The sequence below is a fragment of the Accipiter gentilis genome, chromosome 11 (assembly GCF_929443795.1).
Source record: "Accipiter gentilis chromosome 11, bAccGen1.1, whole genome shotgun sequence".
Taxonomy (NCBI): Eukaryota; Metazoa; Chordata; class Aves; order Accipitriformes; family Accipitridae; genus Astur; species Astur gentilis.
The window spans coordinates 33,020,278-33,042,269 of NC_064890.1; the positions used below are offsets into that span (position 1 = coordinate 33,020,278).

At 36.0% G+C, this 21,992-nt stretch overlaps 1 protein-coding gene across 3 annotated transcripts in view; it reads right to left on the minus strand.

The window, feature by feature from the left end:
- Positions 1–3,641: 3,641 nt before the first annotated feature.
- GXYLT1 (glucoside xylosyltransferase 1) overlaps positions 3,642–21,992 on the minus strand; it is a 35,353-nt gene continuing 17,002 nt past the window's right edge. For all 3 annotated transcript variants that reach the window (XM_049814330.1, XM_049814329.1, XM_049814331.1), the window contains 6 exons: positions 18,238–18,412; positions 17,125–17,250; positions 16,041–16,292; positions 7,501–7,624; positions 7,025–7,197; positions 3,642–5,519 (listed from right to left, as the gene is read on the minus strand). In XM_049814330.1, coding sequence (XP_049670287.1) covers positions 5,358–5,519; positions 7,025–7,197; positions 7,501–7,624; positions 16,041–16,292; positions 17,125–17,250; positions 18,238–18,412 — 1,012 coding nt within the window. In that variant the 3' untranslated portion in view covers positions 3,642–5,357. The remainder of the gene's footprint in view (positions 5,520–7,024; positions 7,198–7,500; positions 7,625–16,040; positions 16,293–17,124; positions 17,251–18,237; positions 18,413–21,992) is intronic.

Sequence of the window (21,992 nt, forward strand, 5' to 3'; positions counted from 1 at the left end):
TAATAGGCCCACAAAGGCTTAAAAATGCATTGGAGAATCATAAATCTTAAATTTTATGACAACTTTGGAGGACAAGCTGTTCTTACACAGATTCACTAAGTGGTTACAAGAGAGAGATTTTGAGAACTACTTTAGAATGAGATTTTCTCCTCACTTCCTGAAGCAGAAAATTCACTATCACCTCTGCAAATATCTTCTATTTTTAAACCTGAGTAATAGTTTCTAGTAGTCTACTAGGATTACAAAGCAACTGTGAGGCAACCTGCACTTCTGTAGAAAATTATCCTGCATTATTTAAGATTTGGCAGTTAAATACAGAAAGCAAGTTGTAAGTGTTTCTCTGTAGAGCTAAACCTGGATCAAACAACAGTTGTTTGGTTTTTTTTTTCCTAAGGGAACCTGAAGTGTGTACACTAGTGTCTAATTTTTAAAAATTTGACTGGCTGGGTTCATGCTTTGCCAGCTTGGGCAACCTAAGCAAATAAATTGGCTGTTATTTGTGCAAAACTTTGTAGGAATTTAAGTGATTCTTCTCAAACTTATAGATACATTCAGGTGGACAGAACTGAAGTACCAAAAAAGAAAAAGAACAGAAGATAACCAAAGATATTAGAAACATGGGAGAAAATTCCTTAAGGTTCCTTTTGAACAATACAAGTTATGACATCACTTCTGAGTGTTTCTGTGCACAGCTATGCTCAGACTGACAGCAATGGCCACGTAAGACACATCCAAGAACTGTTCCAAGATCCACAGTGATGAGAACTGCCTTCTCATTACTTCATACGTCTACTGTCTATGCTACAAAAGAATCCACTTTCTGCTAATAAAGAAAACACCATACCCTCATATTACAGTTCTCTGCAACTTATTTTAATACACAAAATTACTGGAGCTATTCCAAATGCCATCCATTCACAAAGGAGTGAAGTGGGCTGAGAAGCTATGATAATTATGGTCATCACATTAGATACCACAGGAGAGAATGTAAAAATAACAGCTATTCAAAATGGGTAATTTATTAAAAAAAAAAAAAAAAAAAAAAAAAAAACACCAAAAACGAAACACAAATAGCCTACATATTCACTTAAATTATACAGGAGTATTCCACTTAACCAGGTAAAAAAAAAAAGTATATAGTCAGTAAATGAATATTGTTAAACCTGCTTGATAGCTGAAATTCTTTTTATTTGAAACAGAAACTAGAGAATTAAAAAGAACTTAAGACTTCTAAGAAATGGAAATTCTAGATATGTTCATGTGTTTGGAGACACCTTTATAAATTAGGTAGGAGAAACCAGAAGTCAGGTGTTTTCCTACAGATAAGCTAAAAAAGTAGAAGACTGATTTTACGCCTCAGTTTCACCCCATTTAATCCACCACAAATGCCACCACATCCATAAATGTGAGTAAATAAGCAGAGGTTCTTCATTCCTATTTTCACTCAAGAGAGCCCAATAATGCACACACAGATAATTCACTGCACCTTCAGCTTTGCCTCTTACATCTTCTGCTTCTAAACATTCCAAGCAGACCCAGACCCTTCCCTCCTCCCTCCCACCACTAACACTGCAGTTATTTCCTCCTCCATGCCATCTAGAGAGGAAGTATAATTTGGGAGGAGGAAAAGAAAGAAGACTGGCTTCTTAGTCATCCTGTTACGGAAAGTGCACAGACCGAAGTGAGGAAACCCTGTGTGGGTGGAGTATATCTAGCATGGAGAGAAACCTGGTACAAATTATCAAAAATGTTGACAGTTCAGTTTTCCAAACAACATTTTGCCAGAAGTTTGTAGCTTGACAAAACTTAGGTCAAAACCAGCAAAAGACAACTCTGTATTGCTTTAAAATCTGTTTAAAATCAGAATAAGAAAAATGAAAATATTTTTTTATTCTAAACCTCTCTTAACCTTTCTAAATTTAAATCAAAAGCTTACCAAAACCAATCCAACTGGCATTAAAGGTCACCTTCAGTCTAAATATTGGCAAAACTACAAATAACTGGAAAGACATTTTCATAGGGCTTATACAGCCTTATTAACAGCCAGAGGTACAAGTACAGGACATAAGGATGCTTCAGTCTCATTAAGGGATAGCTGGCCTTTCATACCACCTACAAAGAGAGATAGAATGTCATACAAATGAGATAACACACCTTCAAATAGATCTCTCTACCATGAGACTGTGATCCCTTTGAAGAGAGACAGAATAATGGTACTGTGATATAGACACAAATAAAGCATGATGAAGACAAATTTATCTTAATTGAACCTGAATGTACACTGCCTGATGTTTACATTTTTCTACGAAACTTTACACTTCCATTAGCATTAAATATTTTTATAACAAATAAATCAGTAAAAATGGGATTTCTAAAGTACTACAATTTGTCAGGTCCTATTTTGTTGGTTACTTGCTATGTCTGCAGAAAAAGCACTGTTTCTAAAACTAGACAGCAATAAAGATTCACAGGCTAGATGTAAGTTTCTACACCTATATGCATATAACCTTACAAATCAGGTATTGAAATGTTTGGGAGTATAACTGGTTTCTATCACACTGCTTGGTTTCCCAGTTTTCTTTCTAAGTCAGATTTGTTTTTAAAGGTAGGTCATCTTTCTAAATTTAAGACATGGGGATTACGGAACTAAAAATTTGTTCAAAACAAACAAATACTCTGGAGAGTTACTTAATGGAAGCTACTAAGCACTTGCTGTTTTTTAAGTTTTCTGAAATGTTCATGAGTGTTACTTGGGAATAGTTAGTTGAGGCAAGCATTTTAAGTTTATATTAATAAAAATTAAACAAAAACTATGGCATAAGGCAGTATATTCTGTTATTTTTAATATGCTAAGTATACATCTATTGAATTAAGTACGAAGTAATAATTTTTATCCTATCATAAGCTTCAATATTAACCCTTTTTGTTCGAATCCCCCACAAAAACTGAAATTTAAGTGGCAAATGTGGGATAATTAGAAAAATAGACACATAGCGACCAAGAGACACAATGGGGCTGCTCAATCTGAGCCAGAGGCACCTGCAAGCAGCGGGCCTCAAGGACGCAGCGAAGGCTAACTGTTCCTACAAAGTTTGATGAAATAAGCACAAGAAGCTGAACAAGATAGGTCTACGTGACTGAAAGCAGGACACCAGGCAAGACACAGACAGGAGGAACCATCCGCGTGATCAGAAGGCCTTATCCAATCGAACTATTGCTTTAGGTGCGTGAACAGCAAGCACATGTTAACCAATCAGTAGCTGGCTTGCGCATCGCTATGGTATACAACCAAGTGTTACGTAGCAATTAAACGGAGAAATCGCTTGATCCACAGTATCTGTGTTGGTCCGTTTCTCCCCACGGCGAGTCCCTGGCGATGCATCGTTTCTCCTAGATTGTCGCAACGGGAAAGCGCGACAGGAAAGGTTGCTGCTAATGTTCACATTCCACTTTTTCTCTAAAATGGCTCATTGGGTTTTAAGCAGTATCTTTACATGCATACAACATACTAAAAGTAAATTCAAAATTGAAAGTTTCTGCAAAGACAAACATAAAAAACAGATCTTAAGAATTTTTAAACACAAACACACAGTACAGGTAAAAAAAAAGCTGAACACAAATTGATATAAAAATCAGTATTTATGTAAAAAAATAATGCATTGCATATTGTAAAATCAGTCAATAACAGTATTCACCTTCACACAGATTTCTAGATTTTCAGACTTCAAAAGGTTACATAGCAATGAAAAGAGACTGTAACTACATGTGAGGCACACTGCTTCCCAGTTTCCATCCCAGAAATTTATACCCTGATCCAGCAGGGAGATTAGGAGAAGAATATAAACTCTGCTTACAATGGAGTGTGGTTTTGTACTGCTAAAGCATTCGTCCAGCTCACACGGATCTGCGAGTCAGAGCCAGCCTGCCTTCAACAAGGAAACAGCCACAAAAATTAAGCTTCTAAATGGGGCTGGGATGAAGGTGCAAGTCAGTGAGTGGATCCTCCGTGTTCAACACACAGGAACTTTTCTGGAATCCAAAACCTCACTTTATGAAGACTTCATCTCAGTTAGACAGGTTATCCAAGTTCAAATATACTTTACAAATACATTTCATACCATGCAAGTTTAAATAATATTTTACTGTAACACTACAACTCAGCCGCCTTCTTCATGTTTTTCTCTGAAAAAAAGTTTGTATTACATAAACAGAGCTTGGTTTTTTTCACTAAAATAACAAACGAAAGCCTAATCCTTACCTGTTGTAAATCACTATCACCCTCTTGACAGTCATGCATTCACGTAGTTGAGGGTCTGCCCACAAACTATTTTAAAGCCATGTTATTAAAAAAACACGGTAACAAGATATATTCTCTAAGAAATCCATCTAATATACAGTCTGATGAAGCATCAGAACTCTTATTACAGCTCTTGACTTTTAGGTACTAAATACTCTATAATAATCATCAGATAATAATTCTTAGTAAGGAAATACAACGGCAACAACTTTCCACTGGTTTTTTTTTTTTTCTTACTTCCAAAATGCCCTATAAAGCTGCAAAACCATGTAATTTTTTTAAAAGTATTGTAAGATGTAACTTCAAACCAAATTTTTGCTAAAAAAAACCCCTCAACTCTGTGCTGTGTTTTGGCCGTGATGGCTCAACAACATTGAAACAAATGCTGTATATTGAAAAGTCTCCGTATCTACCAGAGAAAACTAGTATGACATACTAGTTACTAATTTCTCAGAAAATCATATTTATAGTGTGCAGTTAACATCCAAGATAAGCTAAACAAGATTGTCAAAACAGTACTTCAACATGGAAGAGATGAACATATAAAGGCACATACAGATTGTCAAAGATTATATCACATCTCTTTGAAAACAGAGTATTTTCTGCACTTGTAAACAACTTTGTTTACATAAAGGCTCACACCTTTAAAGTGAGGTTAGTGCCGCTGACTCAGTAATTGCTACATTCACAGTTTAACAGAACTTTAGACAATATATGAGGTACACTCCCAAATAGAGCCATCTTCATTTCTTCATTGTTCATTTGATCATTGGATAACCGAATTATGCAGACTAAAACTACTGGCCATAGAAGCCAGTAACACACAAATCATCAGATCCAAGACAAACATTAGCAGTGATTAAACTTCAAAAGAGCAAAAAGTCACCTTTGCAGAAAAAAGTTCCTGTTCTTCATTACATTAATATTTTCTTCATTTTTATGTATGCTAGTAAACTTTTATCTGGGCACATGAAGAGCCGATTCAAGCCACATTAGAATTTTTGCACCTTTTGATCAGTATGTTAATTCAGTCTCTTGATTTAACAGCTTGGAGTAAAAATCACCTTCCCTTTGATCTTCTGGCATACAAGTCTCTTACACTTTTTGTTAGCTGCTTTGTGAACACTTTGTATACTCTTCCACAGTATGTATGCATGGTTTTCCTTAATTCCAGTTCTAGGGGCTGCAACAGGGAATGAACCAGATCATCTCCAAATGAATACTGTAAAGAGGTTAAGAAAGAAGATTTAAGGTCAATACGGAGGAGTGTCATTATTCAGAATTATTAAATAGTTTTATAACAATGTGTTTGAACATCATATTTGCTTTCTATAGGTTTGTTAAACATTTTTAAGAACTCAGAGCTTCTGAATACAGTATTTGAAAAATATCCCTACATTACAGAAATATTCTCTAATGCTTTCAATAAGCCTAACAAGCAAGATTATTTTTTTTTAAATGTAAGCAAATTAACATACCCAGACAGGCAAGGAGGAAATTTAAAATTACCTTATTAAATTAAAATTTACAGATCTAAAATTATTTCTGTTTGTTTGTGGAACAGTAACTTTCTGAAAGACATATAACTTTTAAGGAATACAATTCTCATCAAATTATAATGAAACAACAGTATGAAAAGTGGTACTACTGAAGTTTCATTAAACTGAATGATGGTCAAACATACTATGTTTAACATGGACTTGAAATAAAGAAGTCATTAATTCAACAGCGCAATATTTTTTATAAACAAATGATAAGCTCAAACGGCATTTCAAAGTAACATAATTTTGTTGATCTTATTACCACTGAATCAGCGGTGGTTTACATACTTTCTCTGACATATTCATAAACCAAATGGGTTCATAAATAAAAAGAAATAATTTTTTCTTCTGTTTTTGACAATGCTCAAAAGAAACAAAGACATCGTATTTTTATGGAAACACATTCACTTTCCCTGCAATGTATTCTCAGACCCCCAAAAGTACTTTTATTCATTTTTATATCCATATGACAATATGTAATAAAGCACCATTAAAATATACTATTGATTTTTGAAGGTTATACACACACAATAGCCTGCTACATTAAAATGTGCATCAGTGCTAAATTTTACAGCTCTTCAGTGAGTATACTGATGTAGTGATAAATAGTTTATTAGATGACTTATTTGCAGCATGAAAAGAATTCACTGTGCTTGGTATTTAAAGGAACAGCAACATATTAATACACTGAGTCTCTAGAAAAGGTCAAAACACAGTATAAAAAATATTTTCTACAAACCAAATCTAGCTACAATTAAATGTTGAAATGTTGCAGTAAATACACACAAACTTTGTGAAGAAGGGGGTTTTTCTGCATTTTAAAATCTGCAGAAAAATGAAGCTTCTGGTGATCACCAAATGCTCATACAGTTTATGAGATGTATTTATTAAAGGAATGGGAATAAAGCCTTTTAAATAGACATTGACAACTAGAGGCAATGTTTTAGAATCCTAACCTAGACATAATCTACACTATGTTTCAAAAATGCTCATCACAAAAGGAATACACTAGAATTCTATCCAAGCAGTAAATGAAAAATTGGTGAAACACTTAGCATCACTTAAAAGAGAAAAAAATTACTTTGTTGCAATCAAGGTGAGTATCAACAAAACCTATATGCAGCACTGTAGATAAAAATACATCAAAAAAATAACTTTGTCCAAGTACAATGCTGGAAACACTTACATTTTTTATTGCTTCATAGACAGCCCTAAAAGTCGGTTGTTTATCATCATGGTAAACACCTCTGTTTCCATGAAGAATAAATATACCTTCTTCTTCAGCTTCCTTACAATTGCTTCCATAGATGCAGTGGTCAGGCCGATAATTCCATTGGCAAGGAAAGACATAAAGACTTTCTGTGCAGAAAAATGAGAACTCTGGATTAAGTATCAAAATCTTTTCAGGAAATACACTAACCTCTTTTTTTAAGGCTGCTTTGTAAATTTCTGTACAGTTGTTTTGAAACCGAACAGCTAATTACACTCAAGCAAGCTCCAATGCTGTCTCTCAAAGTAAACACTTTCAGAAAACAAAAGTAGTGAAAAGTCCCTTGAATACTTTCACTGAAAAGTCTGCTAAAAGAGTATTTTCCTGGATTTTTGAACATCATGGAAAAGATCAACTTTGTCGTACTAGACTTAGAATCAATGTGGATTTACCTGGATTGTGAAAAAACATAATGTTCAATAGATCCTGATCACCCCATGTTATGTTCAACTTGTACTTCTTCAGTAGTGGCATAAGAATTTCTCCCCACTGTAATCGGACTGGCGTCATATCATTCTATTAAACAAAACAAAGCAAAACAACACACATTCAGAACAATTATACCTATAAAGAAGGAAATGCCCTACAGAATCGCAGTAATTTGCTTTTCAGAGTTACAAATCTCAAATGTATGGATGATTTCTTCCATTTAAACAAATGAGCATATCTAAGGAAAATAGTTATGGACATTTCCAATATGCTTTATTTATCAATTATTATCTCATAAGGAAAATCATATGCATCTCCTACTTCTATTTAACTGCCACGTTAAATTTTTGTCTTCAAGATTTCCCCCAAACACCTTAAACCAAGAGTTCTAAGAAATAGCAAGGGTGGGGGTTTTTTTGCAGCGGTAGCATCTAACACAAAAATGCATTTAAGTGATGTGAGCAAGTAGATGGGCACTATTTAAATATCCACACTATGCAATTTCTCTGTCTTTCTCACAGAGTGATAATATACACAGGTTTTAACATTAACTTCAAAAGTTCAAAACAGCTCAATATAAAATAAATTATTAAATAGTTCCAAACACATACAGCTAAAAAGTATTGGCTACAAAGCAGTGTACAAAAATACAGAAATCCTTCAAAGGTTTTTCAAAAGAATTTTCATTGAGTTTAACTAATTTTTTTAGTTACTTAACTTGAACTTCCACAGCAAAGGCACAAATTTTCACTAGCAAAAGGCAGTAAGACACTAAACCAACAGCTGTTACTTAATTCCCAAATTCTTGATTTTGTAAAATCAAAGGAAAAGGAGAAGGAGTTCTTCTAAGGTTTTGGCTGAGGAGGTGCTACATGCAGTAAGCTGGCCTATGCTGAACTCCATGTTACCAAAGGGGTTACAATCTGCAGCATTAACAGGTTACATATTCTAAAGCTAATTTCTTATCTCTACATCTTATTTAAGCTCAACTAGAACAAAAAAGGAACAAGGCTGCTCACTCTCTACCCTCTACTTCAGTTAGTAGAGTGAGGATGGAATAACAGTAAATCCCAAAGAGAGAAAATTCCTGAACAAGTACAGGATTGCACCCTTGATTCTTTTTAACAAAGTTGGAAAAAAAAAAAAAAAAATCAGAACTCCATTATGGTTTGGGATCTGTATACAGAAATACCATATTAAGAAACAGAAAAGATTACCAGGAGCAAAATACTCAGTTTTAGAATTACAGTATCAAGACTTTACACTGACAAGCTAGAAAGTGCAAAAATTAGCAATTCAGTTTTTAGTCTTTCCTCAAATCATTTCAGCCCTCAAATATGAAGGGCTTTCAGAACTGAAGACTAAAAAAAGAAATACTATCAGATTTCAGACAAGAATTAATACAAAAAAGATCTATAGCTTATATTATCCAAGAAGCCAAACGGAATATTACAGTCCCTCCCGTCCTAAAAAATTTATGACTATGATTGCTTGCAAGTATTTGATGAGAGCAGGCATAAGAAATGCACAAGAGAATTCTTCTGTAACACGAATTATCATTAGGCTCAGTGCAATGTGATTAAACAAAAGAAAACATGGGCTTAACACCAAGCTAAAACCTTCCAAAAAGCAAATAAACCAGACTGAATCACAGTGGGTAAAGATCACTCCCTCACCTGAACTTTGCCATCCGTAGAATATTGACCTAAGGTTTAAATTTAGACTCAATGCTAAGAATTGAAAATGGAATTAAATTAGCTCAGTGATACCAGGATAATAATGATAAGAAAATATAGAGTAGTAAATACATTTTAGAGCAACCCATAGATATATTACTTCAAATTGTTGAAGTCATTATTTCATATACTTTTCATTTAACTTGTATAGTTTTAATAGCAGTGAAATCCAGAGTATATCGCAAGAAGATGCAGAGCAGGTAACAGCATACATCATACTGCCAGATGTCTAGAAGCAACACTACTTGACAAATAGCGCTATCAGATTTAAGAATTGGAAATTGTAATATTTCAATAACTTTTGCATAAATAGAAAAGAGATATATATTATTTTACTAACACTGATGTATAATGAAACCAGTGCAAGAATCACAAAGGAGGAGAAACTATTTGAATAGTTATACAACCTCCTCCTTTATAATTCTACTATAACTTGTAGTGAGGTCAAACAGTGTGAGAAGTAGAATGACAAGTTCAATCCAAATTGATGATAGAATTGCTTTTCAAAAGTTACTCAAGTAAATATGAGAAAAACAACTCTATGGTAACTTAAGGATTTCCAGAATATAAACCTCTTCTCCAATATTCAACAAGTTACAGAGAAGGTTAAAGAGGCTTACAAACCCTCAAAATTCTAGGGTTTTTTGAGTGGAAGAAAACGTGCAAGAACAACATATAGATAAGGACATTAAGATATTCTCCTATATCTATTTTTGGTTTAGATGCTGTGTTTTAATTAGTTTGGTCATTACTGATTTCTGTCCCAGAAGACTTCTGCCTGGCCAAGGCTGAAGTCAGACTTACAAGAGCCATCACATTTAGCCTGTAGCAACCTAGTATTACCTTTCCCTTAATTCTAGTAAGAAAATAAAAAGTTGAGGGAAAAATACTCAAATCACACAGCAATATCTAAACAAACTTCAGCTGTGTCCTACAAACAGTAGGCCAATTTAAATTTCTTTAATGACAAATGAGAGCAAGCCCTCTCCCTTCTGGTTGCATGACTATCCTGTTCTTGCATTAACAGTGTAGTCCTAACGCTCCCTAGATGTTTTTGTGAGCTGATTTACTTCACTAACCCAGCAGAAGGATTTCTTTTTTCTACTGTTACCAAATTTAATTGAATCATAGTAAGGACCAACAAACACCAGAAGCCAGGACAAACTAAGTAAGAAAAGCAGGCAGGGGAAAGCAGCTGCTAAGAGATGGGAACCTTCCTTTTAGAAACAATTAGCTTTTGCACAGGCTCACCATATTTCTTGGAACTATACAGCAATACTGAATGGTAAAAAAAAAAGTGTATAATAGATTAGGTCATAGAAACTCTCTGAACTTTCATCTTTTTTTGTCTAAAGCATATCCATGAAACCTCTCCTTTGCACATACTATCTGGAGTTATTTTGTTCGGGGCTTGTTTGATTTTCTAAGATCTCATTCCTTTCCATGACTGCCTGTGTCTCAGGCATCACAACAACTAAATTCCTTAATAAATTTGATAAAAGTCATTGTTCTCTATTCGCTGGTCTAGGACTTTTTGTTAAAACACCCACTATTACCTCTTCCATCTCCTAAATACTCTTGCATGTTTTACATTCCCATTTTCTAAATGCTGCTTAGCAAAGACAACAGGCAGGCACTAACCATCAAAAGCTTCATTACCAATTCTAGTCTTACGTCCAGTTACGCACTGTTTAATGACCACACTATATTCAATAACATACATGTTCACGCATATGTATCTGTTCATATGTACACACATGTGTGCATATATACATATATATACAATGCATGTATTTATACTGTATATACACACAGAGTCTCCAAACACTGAAGACAAGTAAGATAGTTAGGACCAGGAGTGACAACTTCCATCAGGCACCACGGATAGCCAAGTAGGTAGGATGTTTATCTGAAACAAATAGACCTGAGAGTCTTGAGAAGATTGAGGCTTGAATAAGTGGATAAAGGACGACTTAACCTGGGAGTAATACAGGAACTACAGGTTTTCTGTTACCCGGGTGAGGACTATAACTATTGGCTAAAGTCTCCCGTTCTCCTTTTTATTTATTCATCTTCTGGTTCCTCCTGACTCTTACAAATCAATGTGACAACAGAAGAAAGATGCTTGAAGGCCTTGCGCAGCTCAGCCTCTAATTTCAGGCTGAAGAAACTACAACAGACAAAGAACCCACAGGTTCAAATCCATTGTATTGGAGGAATATCCTGATCCAAAACTTCCACTGTTTAGACAAGTGCTCTAGGCACTAGACAGTCATACAAAAAGGTCTACAGGCAGCTTTTTAAAGGTACAAAAATTTCCAGAACTTTTACACTCCCTGAGGAATTTGTTGAGTCTCCTGAATGAATATAAACAAATTCGGACCTTCCTATAAGACAATGAAGCATTTTCTAGTTCTACTGTATTTGACTGGAAGAGTTAATGGGACATGACATGGGACAGTATCTGTAAAGGTCCAAAGGCATCTGCAGTGCTGCTGGCAAGGGGTATTATGATAGTCCCTATCCCTGAATTTGCTTTACCTCTATTCTAAAGGCTTGAGACTAGTAGCTCCTTTACTATCAGTCACAAGGGAAGCCATACACTCTCAGGCCTACCGTGTATAGTCTCAACTACACTAAACCCTTTTCAAAGTTTTGCTGTGAGGCTTGAAATTTTTTGTATCAACCAATCCTCCTTTTAAGACTTTCAAAGAACCTGAAGATAAAAACAAAGTCTCTGCAAGTCTCCACAAACAGCAGAGTTTTTGTAATAAATCTTGTGCATCTTAGGGCCCTGTGATGCTCTGCAAACTTGTGGGACCACACGCTAGGTACTAGGGGAGCATAAACTAAATGGTTCCCCTGCTGAGTGCTCTCTAAGCCAAGATTTCAGTAATCAATATTGTATAACAGAAACCCATTTCCTCCTTAGTCATTGCCCAGGCTGCACTATTTAGCTATGATACGAGAGAAGAACAATCAAGGACTAAGTTTCAGGTAACCTAGTAGCTCTCTGATTAGACATACTCAAACTGTTCTGACTGGGCTGAGCATGCTACCACGAGCCTGATACTACAGAACACTTCTCCAGTATGTCCAACAGGTGGAAGGACTAACTCAGCAGCATGGGTTAGAAATCATGAGGTAGTCTCCTGTCAGAAACAATTCTGAGCCTTCCAATATCAAAAAGTCTCCACTAGTAAGTATGCTGGTCACTGGCAATAAGGTCTAACACAGAGTCTTAGCAAGCCAGTCACACTGGAGAAGGTACCTATCTCTACAAATTCAATGCTTGAACAAGTAACAAATATTACACTTGCTAGAAACATACAAAGACAGAGGCAAAACACCTGGATGCTCAGCTAGATGCTCAGCATTTGTTATACAAGGCCCTAAAAGATATTGGGGTAAGGTTTTAAATCAAGAAGGGTATCCAAAGGGGGCATTTCAAAATGCTTCAGCTGAAGCAGAAAATCCATGTATGTCAAAACACCACACATCCAAACATTGTATCGGTGTTTGTCCTGGTTTCAGCTGGGATAGAGTTAACTGTCTTCCTAGTAGCTGGTCCAGTGCTATGTTTTGAGTTCAGTATGCGAAGAATGTTGATAACACTGATGGTTTCAGTTGGTGCTCAGTAGTGTTTAGACTATAGTCAAGGATTTTTCAGCTTCTCATGCCCAGCCAGGGCACAAGAATTTGGCACAGGACACAGCCAGGGCACCTGACCCAAACTGGCCAACGGTGTATTCCATACCATGGGACGTCCCATCCAGTATAGGAACTGGGAAGCGGGGGTGGGGAATCGCCGCTTGGGGACTAGCTGGGTGTCGGTCAGCGGGTGGTGAGCAATTGCCCTGCGCATCGTTTGTACATTCCAATCCTTTTATTACTACTGTTGTCATTTTATTAGTGTTATCATTATCATTATTAGTTTCTTCTTTTCTGTTCTATTAAACCGTTCTTATCTCAACCCAGGAGTTTTACTTCTTTTTCCCGATTTTCTCCCCCATCCCACTGGATGGGGGGGGAGTGAGTGAGCGGCTGCGTGGTGCTTAGTTGCTGGCTGGGGTTAAACCACGACAGTGTTTCTTGCTCAAAGATAATCAGACTAAGACTCCAGGAAAGATGTACAGGATGATGAATGTGGGGGGGGGGGGGGGAGGTATAGGAATAGAAGGAAAAAGATTAAATTCATGCAAGAAATAAGTTCTCAGCAACCATGTTAAAAGCTGCACACACACACAAAAAAACCCAAAACAAAACAAAGAAACCAAAAAACTTCCCAAAACCCCAGTTATACAGAACACACCACCTTTTTTATTTCTTTTCTACTTCTTACTATCAAGCAAGAGTGAAATAGTATTTATGTGTACCACTAGTCTCAAATGTCTGAGGAATAGCCACAGTGTGCACACAAGCATTCCTGGACAAGTATGAAGTTCAGAAGATGTGCGAAAGCAAGGGTCAGAAGCATATATGCATCAGACACTGAAGGGAAAGTCTAAGTCTGAAGTGACCGTAAAACCCTGGGAAGGGTGCCAAAGAATCACAACTAATGATTAAGGGCAGAAAATGCTGTATTTCTAACATTTAAAACAATTGAAGTGGAGCAGGGAATGGGTTAATTCCCCCCCCCCCCCTTTTTTTTTTTTAACTCAAGCCATCAAAAAGGTCTTTGAATGATGTGCTTTGCAATTGGGAAGCTTTGCTCTGTTTCTGCCTCCCTTTCTCAAGTGCCCTTTCATAAATCTGAGTATTCAGTATATTTGCACAGCACTGGGTAGCTCATTCCAATCTCAGTTCCCTTCCCTTAACTGTATGAATGCTAAGCCAGCAACTCATCAAGCAGAGTTGCTTAGTACAGTATGTACTGAACAATTTGAGAAAGAGCATTAAGATTAATGTTTTCAGGACAATTCAAGACTTTTTTTGTTGTTGTTGTTCTGATTCCCCGTACCAGTTGTGACACACAATCTTCCTTACTACAGAACTAAGTTCAGTGGCCCACTTAGCCAGAAACTGTACATCACGTTAGGTATATGAAGTTTGCCAGCAGGATCACGAGAAAAGCATACGGATTTGTGCCCTGCCTTACAGCTAAGGTCTTATAAATCACAGACATTCACCCTCCATAATAAAGAACAATTATAAAAAAAATCACTTCCTCCCAGGTTGGTTTTGGTTTAGCAATCTGACATGTTTCATTGCATAATAAATATGCAACACAGTAACAAGAGGACTATGTTGCAAGTATTTTCAGGACCTGGAAAATACTCCGGCCCTCTAGTACCAAGGGAAAGCTGCAATATTCCATTTTGAATTTCAAAATATTAACGAATGATTTTGCCTACTTAAATCTGTACATATAGACTTAAATTTTAAGAAACCACCAATTTTAGGTGTTAAGGAGAAAGGACTTTATATTGTCCTTTAGAAAACTGCAATTAATTTGAAAGACAATTTTAGTATCCTACATAATCCATATACTTTTGAAAATTTTAACTCCAATTTTAGTAAAAATGCATAAAGTTTCCAAGAAATTGATAACCAAAGTTGTACTGAGAAGCCCAACCAGAATTCTGGCACAGTATGAATGAAAGACCAACCTTATCTCAGAGTTTATCACACTAAAAATAATCCGCTAAGCAGAAATGCATTGTCAGAGGTTAAGATACATGCAGTTTTCAGTCCCATATTTTTATTGTTATACTTTTCAATATGTTCATTTCTCCAGATGCTATTATCAGGAAAACAAACAAATAAAGTAGACAATGCAAGATTCCACTGATGATATATACAGAGAAGTTTTCTTCTTGGGGAAACTACAGCTATATACTATAGCTACTATAACCTATAACTTTCTACTTTAAGTACAACCAAGATAATCCATTCTCCATTTTTCTTCAATTCTCTGTATTTCCATAACAAAAAATAAATAGCAAGAATATTAAGATAAAAGCTAAATCTTTCTTAAATTGCAAATGAGGGAGAAGTAGCAACGTCTACTGCAAGTTTATATTGCCCGTCTTATGGGTGCACCTTCCAATAGCTTTTGACTGCAAGATTGCTTTTCCCTAATCAAACTTCTCTTAAACAGAGAAGTACTTTTTCCCCTAGCATAATCATGTAGCACTGCTTTTGTACTTGTGTTTCAAGTATGTAAGAAAAAGCTTCCCATCTGCGAAGCAATGACCATTTCTGCGGCTGCACGCACTGCTTTAGTAAGTACTTTCATGAGGAACTTACTTCTCTACAAAAACTATGACTTCAAAGTAAATCAAAAGATACTTAAGGTGATAATCACCTGGTTACAACGTAAAAGATCAAAATTTGGAAATCCTAGAGTTTAAATAACTTACTAAATGTTTTAGCACCACCTCCTGGTCGTACTACCACACACATTTTTAAAGTTAGTTTACAGCATACATTAACTGTTTTCTGGGATCTCTACAGTGAAGAAAAAATACCAAAATATATACTGACAAAAGTAATTTACAGCAGACTGTATCAAGTCACGGGATCTCTCAGAACTAAGAAAAATTAAAACAATCAAGCACACTTGAAATTCAGGAATTCCAAGTCTTACAGTGAATGACATTTAAAAAACACAAGTTAGATACAGTTTTAAACACAGTGTATTTTGAGAGCATTATTCCATTTACAAGAAAAATATTTTGAAAAATACTGTCCCACATGAATCTGAAACAGAATTAGAATTAAAAGATGTAATACCACAGAAAATGCAATAAAGGCAACAGACATACCTTGAAATACTTTCTTCTGATACGTGTCATATTCATTAACATGACTCCAGAATTTATTCCAGTTACTCCATAGTAGGGATGTCTAGCAAAGCGATTATACCACCCGATACGAGGCTCTTCATGTTCTGGTGCCATTGCAGCAATTTGTGTGGAGTTGAACTTTCCCAGAAAAGACCAAATATCATCAACAGGTCTCAAAAACAGGATGTCAGTATCAACATACAGTAGCGAATCCACATTTTTGAGGATTAACTGTGAGAGAAAGAAATTTAAAACCAAACTTTTAAGTTTTATTGAGCTTCTCTTCATAAAACAGAAGTTGCTGCCATTACACAATCAAGTTTAATACATTTTTGTTATATGCAAATAAATTCACTTTAGAGTGACAGTTTGCAGTCAATAAATTTGTCATCATTTCGTCTCCTCTCATTTTGGAGAATTTTTGTAGAGTGAAAGAGAAGTTTTATATAGAATAGTAATGCAAAGGCACTAGTCTACATTTTACATCCTCGGGCTCCTCAGGAGTAGGTTGCAGGACAGGTGAAACATTACCATAACAGGAGCTCCTATTTATCTCTTGTTCCCTGGCTTTCCTATGCATCTAATCAAACAAGGGGGAGGTGCAAGGGAGCCCCAGAAGAGACAGTTTTGGGAGATAGCTGCCACTGCTAGAATTCACATAGCCTGAAGCATGATTTCTGAAGTGTCTTGGATGACCAAAGAAAAGGCTGCACAAAACACTCTGGCATCAATAGCCCATTTATTGTTTCATTTTCTCTAAGACTTCTCAGACCCACACATGCAGGAAACTTTCCAACTAAATGAGGAGATGAGAGGATGACATGACTTGCACCTCTCACTGAAGATACTGTGCCATAATGCAGCAAGTAAGAAAAGGACTTTTATTCATAGTGTATTAGTGCCAGAGAAGAAGGTTAAATTCAAAGGGGTTTTTAGGATGTCATAAAAGTAACTTTTAGGACTAGCAGTACTTAATTTAAAACTAAGCAGAAATTAGACTAACAAGGACAGCTTGATGCTTCATAAACAGATTTCTTTATTGTCCTATTACAGAATAACTTACTGGCAAGAATAGCCTTTGTGAAGCACAGGGTTTAAACAATTTCTTCCATTCTGCTGCACTCTCAGTTGGAAATGTTATTGGATATAATGTGTAATTAACTTTTCCTTCATAAGGGAAGTCATCAAGCTATGTGAAAAGAGATCACAAAAATTACTTCAGTTCAATTCTATTACAAAAAAGACATCAATCCCCCATTAAGATTGATAATTGAACACAACTGCAACACCTCTTTCATAACAGAAATGCTTCCTGAACTACAAGAATCTGTCAACTAGTCAAAATATTTGAACAAAAAGTGGCACCTGCAGGCCACTATGAAGAAAACACATCATATCAGATCATATACAGAAGTAAGAGCAAGTAAAATAAATTAGTATTTCCAAAAAGTAAATACATCAAATAAAACTTTTTCCCCTCTTAACTAGTTTTCACAGGAGAAATGAAGTCTTCTCAATTTAAAATAACCTTACCCAATTTTTGCCACAGTTACTGTTCACATGACATTAGCATATATATATTAGTACGTATAACATATTAATGTCATAGTGTGACATTTTAAGCAAAAAAATAGTATAATCCTCCACAGCTATTTACTAGACAGCTTCTAATACTGCTACTCCAGTCATAATATTCTATTAATTAACTGGAATTTACTGAAATTAGACATAACCATATCTACCAGTTTCAAAGACTGATGTTTCACTTTGTTTAGACAATGTAAGGCTGACTCATACTGTAACCACAGGGACAAAACAGGACAGACCTCTCTTTTTCTCTTTAAAACAACTTTAAATAAGCTCACACAAGATAACTGGTTTGTGTTCAGAACATCAGGTTTGTATTTAACAGATTCAAGATGACAAATCAGGAAGTTCTGGTCTGTCTCTATGAAAAGCTTTGATATCAGCAACTGGCATTTTTCTGCAGGAAAAAAAATTCAAAAATCCCCACCCAACATTAAGAAAGACTTGTCTATTACCTTATTTTTAGACCCCTGCATTTCTGTGACTATGTGCAACTAGCTAGCCAAGAAGCAGAGAAATTGCTATATATTACTCAAATTGTACTACAATTGTACTACAAATTGATTAAATAAGTTATGTGGGTACTTACTATGTCTTTGAAATTCTCATGCAATTGGTCCTCAGCAAAAATATGAAACTGGAGAGGTTTGATGCTGAAAATAATGGCCGATCTCAACATAGTAACAGTCTCCTCCAGTCTTTCACCACAGGCAACCACTGCTAGATGCATTTTCTCAGAAGGATGTGTTTTCATATAATCATATCTAATACAAAAATATTTTTTCATTTGACATTATTTCTATCACAGGCTTAAAGAAAAGCTCTATTATTTACTGCAGCATGTAATTTAACAAAATATCCTTTATCATATTTAAACCAGCAAAGGATGACTCAAACAGAACATACAAACTACAGCATTTCACCTTGTATGTAGGCTTACGTTTAACCTGAACTATTCTCATATTCACTCCCATCACCCCAGCCTATGAGGGAAAAACAAGGTATGGAAGAGCTATATGGAAACTAAACAAACAAACATTTATTTTCTTAGTAATCTTACTATCTGCTACTAATAATGAATTCCATCAAAATACCTATGTTAAAAGAACGATCACATGAAGTTACATCGAAATGTGAAAGGCTAACAGCACATTAAGTCTATGCACAAGCTCATTTTCTCCTCTTTCCCTGGACTCAGTACAGAGATAGGTAAACATGATAAATATAGCAGAGTTAAACTCAACAACAAAAGTGAGATAACCCCTACTTTTAAGAAGTTCAGTTAACAACATTTTTGAGTGACCTAGGCATTTTATCCGTTTTCTGCTCCAGTAAGTCCTTTTGTCAAACCCGTGGTTCAGGGCTTCTCCCAAGCACTGGCAAAACGCAAAAGCTTTCTCCTCAACTTCCATCCTTCAGGAGTACAACTTCAGTTGGAAGGGGCTGAAACTAACAGCTCAAATGGCCTTGTGGGATGTCCTGGTGCTCCCAGTGGTTCTGGAAAATCCCTCGAGTACACTGACCGCATGCACTGCCCATGTCCTTGGGGCTAAACCAGTGCAAGGTGTGAGGATTGGAAAGTCTTCTTCCTGAAGACAGCTGCCCAACAGTTATGGTGAGTGCCTGGTATGTATTATACAGGTGTCCTGGTTTTGGCTGGGATTGAGTTAATTTTCTTTCTAGTAGCTGGTATAGTGTTATGTTTTGGATTTAGCATGAGAAGAATGTTGAAACACACTAATGTTTTCAGTTGCTGCTAAGCAGCGTTTTGACTAAGTCAAGGATTTTGCAGCTTCTCCTACCCAGCCAGCAAGAAGGCTGGAGGGGCACAAGAATTTGGGAGGGGACACAGCCAGGACAGCTGACCCCAACTGGCCAGAGGGGTATTCCAGACCATGTGATGTCATGCCCAGTATATAAACTGGGGGGAGTTGGCCTGGGGGGATCGCTGCTCGGGAACTGACTGGGCATCGGTTGGCGAGTGGTTAGCCATTGCATTGTGCATCACTTGTTTTGTGTATTCCAATTCTTTCATTATTATTATTGTCATTTTATTATTGTTACTGTCATTATTATTTTCTTCCTTTCTCTCCTATTAAACTGTTCTCACCTCAATCCACAAGTTTTACTTTTTTTTTCCCCCTATTCTCTCCTCCATCCCACTGGGTGGAGGTGAAGAGAGCAAGCGGCTGCGTCTGGGGTTAAACCATGATAACAGGGTACATTTTAAAGTTATTTCATTATTTTAATAAAATAGGCTAAAATTATCATTGGGTAAATACCATTAGCTTGGTAGCAAACACAGTGGACATACTAAACCTGAAACCATGTTCTGTTGGATTTCATATATTTAATCAAAAAAGCTTTCAAGGGTTTTAAACATATGTCAACTCAAAGCCAATCTTCAAGCCAATACTCTGCACTTCAGCTATTCGCATGGACTATGGGAGAAGGGGGCTAATAGAACTAAGAGTATCTGAAGGTTTAAATTACAAGATTAATTCCAAGTTATTCAGACAAAAAAATTCTTAAGTTAGAAAACACTTTCCCAAACTAGTAACAGTAGGGAAATGCTTGGCAAACATACTACCCATTCTTAGAAACTTGCCAAAGGGAGAAACACTTCAAAACAGACATTAACAGATGTGATTCTTAGCACATAACCTCCACCCAATTTATGTAACTAAAACATTTAGATGCATCCAAGTTTTCTTTTAAATTGACAAAAGACACTATGCAAATATGCCTTTTTTAATTTAAGGCATGGAAGAGCAACACGCATTATTTTGAGTTCCACGATGCAAAATATAAGCAAAGATATCACTGTAAACTGCTGTAAGTTTAATGCCATAAATAATGGCTGCATTTAAAAAACATTCTGAGTTTTGGAAGAGTTTAATGCCTTGCAACTAAAAAAATTCCAGCATCCCAGGGATTTAAGATCAATAAAATTTTAATTAGAACATGCAGTCAGTCTTAAGTCAAGGTTTGGGTCATTATTAAAAATCACATAGATGAAAGACCTCATAGGTAGGATTCAGATCCAAAATAGGACATCTAAATGAAGATGCTGACATACAGATCATGTCCAAAATCTCATTAAAGCCAATGGAGATCTAGTGAGCAGGATATGGAGAACAGACAGCAATTTATCTTATTTCAAAATAAATACCAAAGGCTTGATTCAATTTTTTAACATAGGTATAGTGACATCTAATAAGCACTAGAACATCACACCTGACCTCCAGGTGCCAGTCCAAAAGGACTGGGTGTCTCAAAGATCATGTTGTATCTACTAGTCCTAAGGAGACATCTAGGGTACCCAAGTGCTTCTCAGTTAACACCAGCCGTTTACTTCTCAGCAACTTAACAGATAGTCACCAGAATCATTCTCTACACTCTTTCAATTCTAATGACCTCTTGAGACCTACTTGACATAGACACCTGTATGCAGACATCTATATTCAGAGGATTTAATCCATAGACTGAAACCTTTTATAAGTCTTGCAGAAAAACCTGAAAAATTAGTTCAGGTTAACAGGAAAAAAAAATATAAAATAGAATCTTTAAATGTAACCGAGGCATGCTCATTCAGGCCTTTACACATAAAGCTAATTTAAACATTACACCGTGTAGTAAGTAGCTAATGTAAAAAACACAAAGCAAGCTGAATGTGATGAGGGTAGCTGAAACCCACAAATAAGTACGCTGCTGCAGTCTGAACAAGCTGCAAGCAGCAGATTAGCCTCATCACTAATCCACTGAAAAGGGAATTACAATAATTAAGCCCTGAAGTCATGAAAGCCTACAGTGATATTGCAAGGTCATGTGATAAATAAGGGCACAACCTACACAAACTGCATAGCTGAAAGCCAAGTTCCTGAACCATATGTAACACACAGCTTTCCATGAGTAAGGTATGATGAAAATTATGCCAAAGCAACTCTAAAACGCATTGAGATTTAAAGACTATTTTATTATTTCTACATCTAGTGACATCTGTGAATAAAAGAACATTTCAAGCCACACAACAAAACCCAAACTGATCATATTATAATGCTTTTACAGTCACTTTGTTCACACAATCTCTGTTTTACGAGTTTCTGACTTCATTAGTTCAATTTTTTAAATCTGTGCTCAAAAGTCATTTTTTTAAAGGCAAAAAGATATTTAGAAAAAGCTAATAACAACTGAATTTCAGCTGCCCAGTATGAGGAACAGCTGGACTCAGATCTGTTAAGTCCACAACACAAAGCTTTACCCCTGAAGCAGATGGAGCAAGAAGGCATTGGAAAGAACAGGCCACCATTCCCTCTGGGGACTATCCGCTAAGAAGGGGATGAG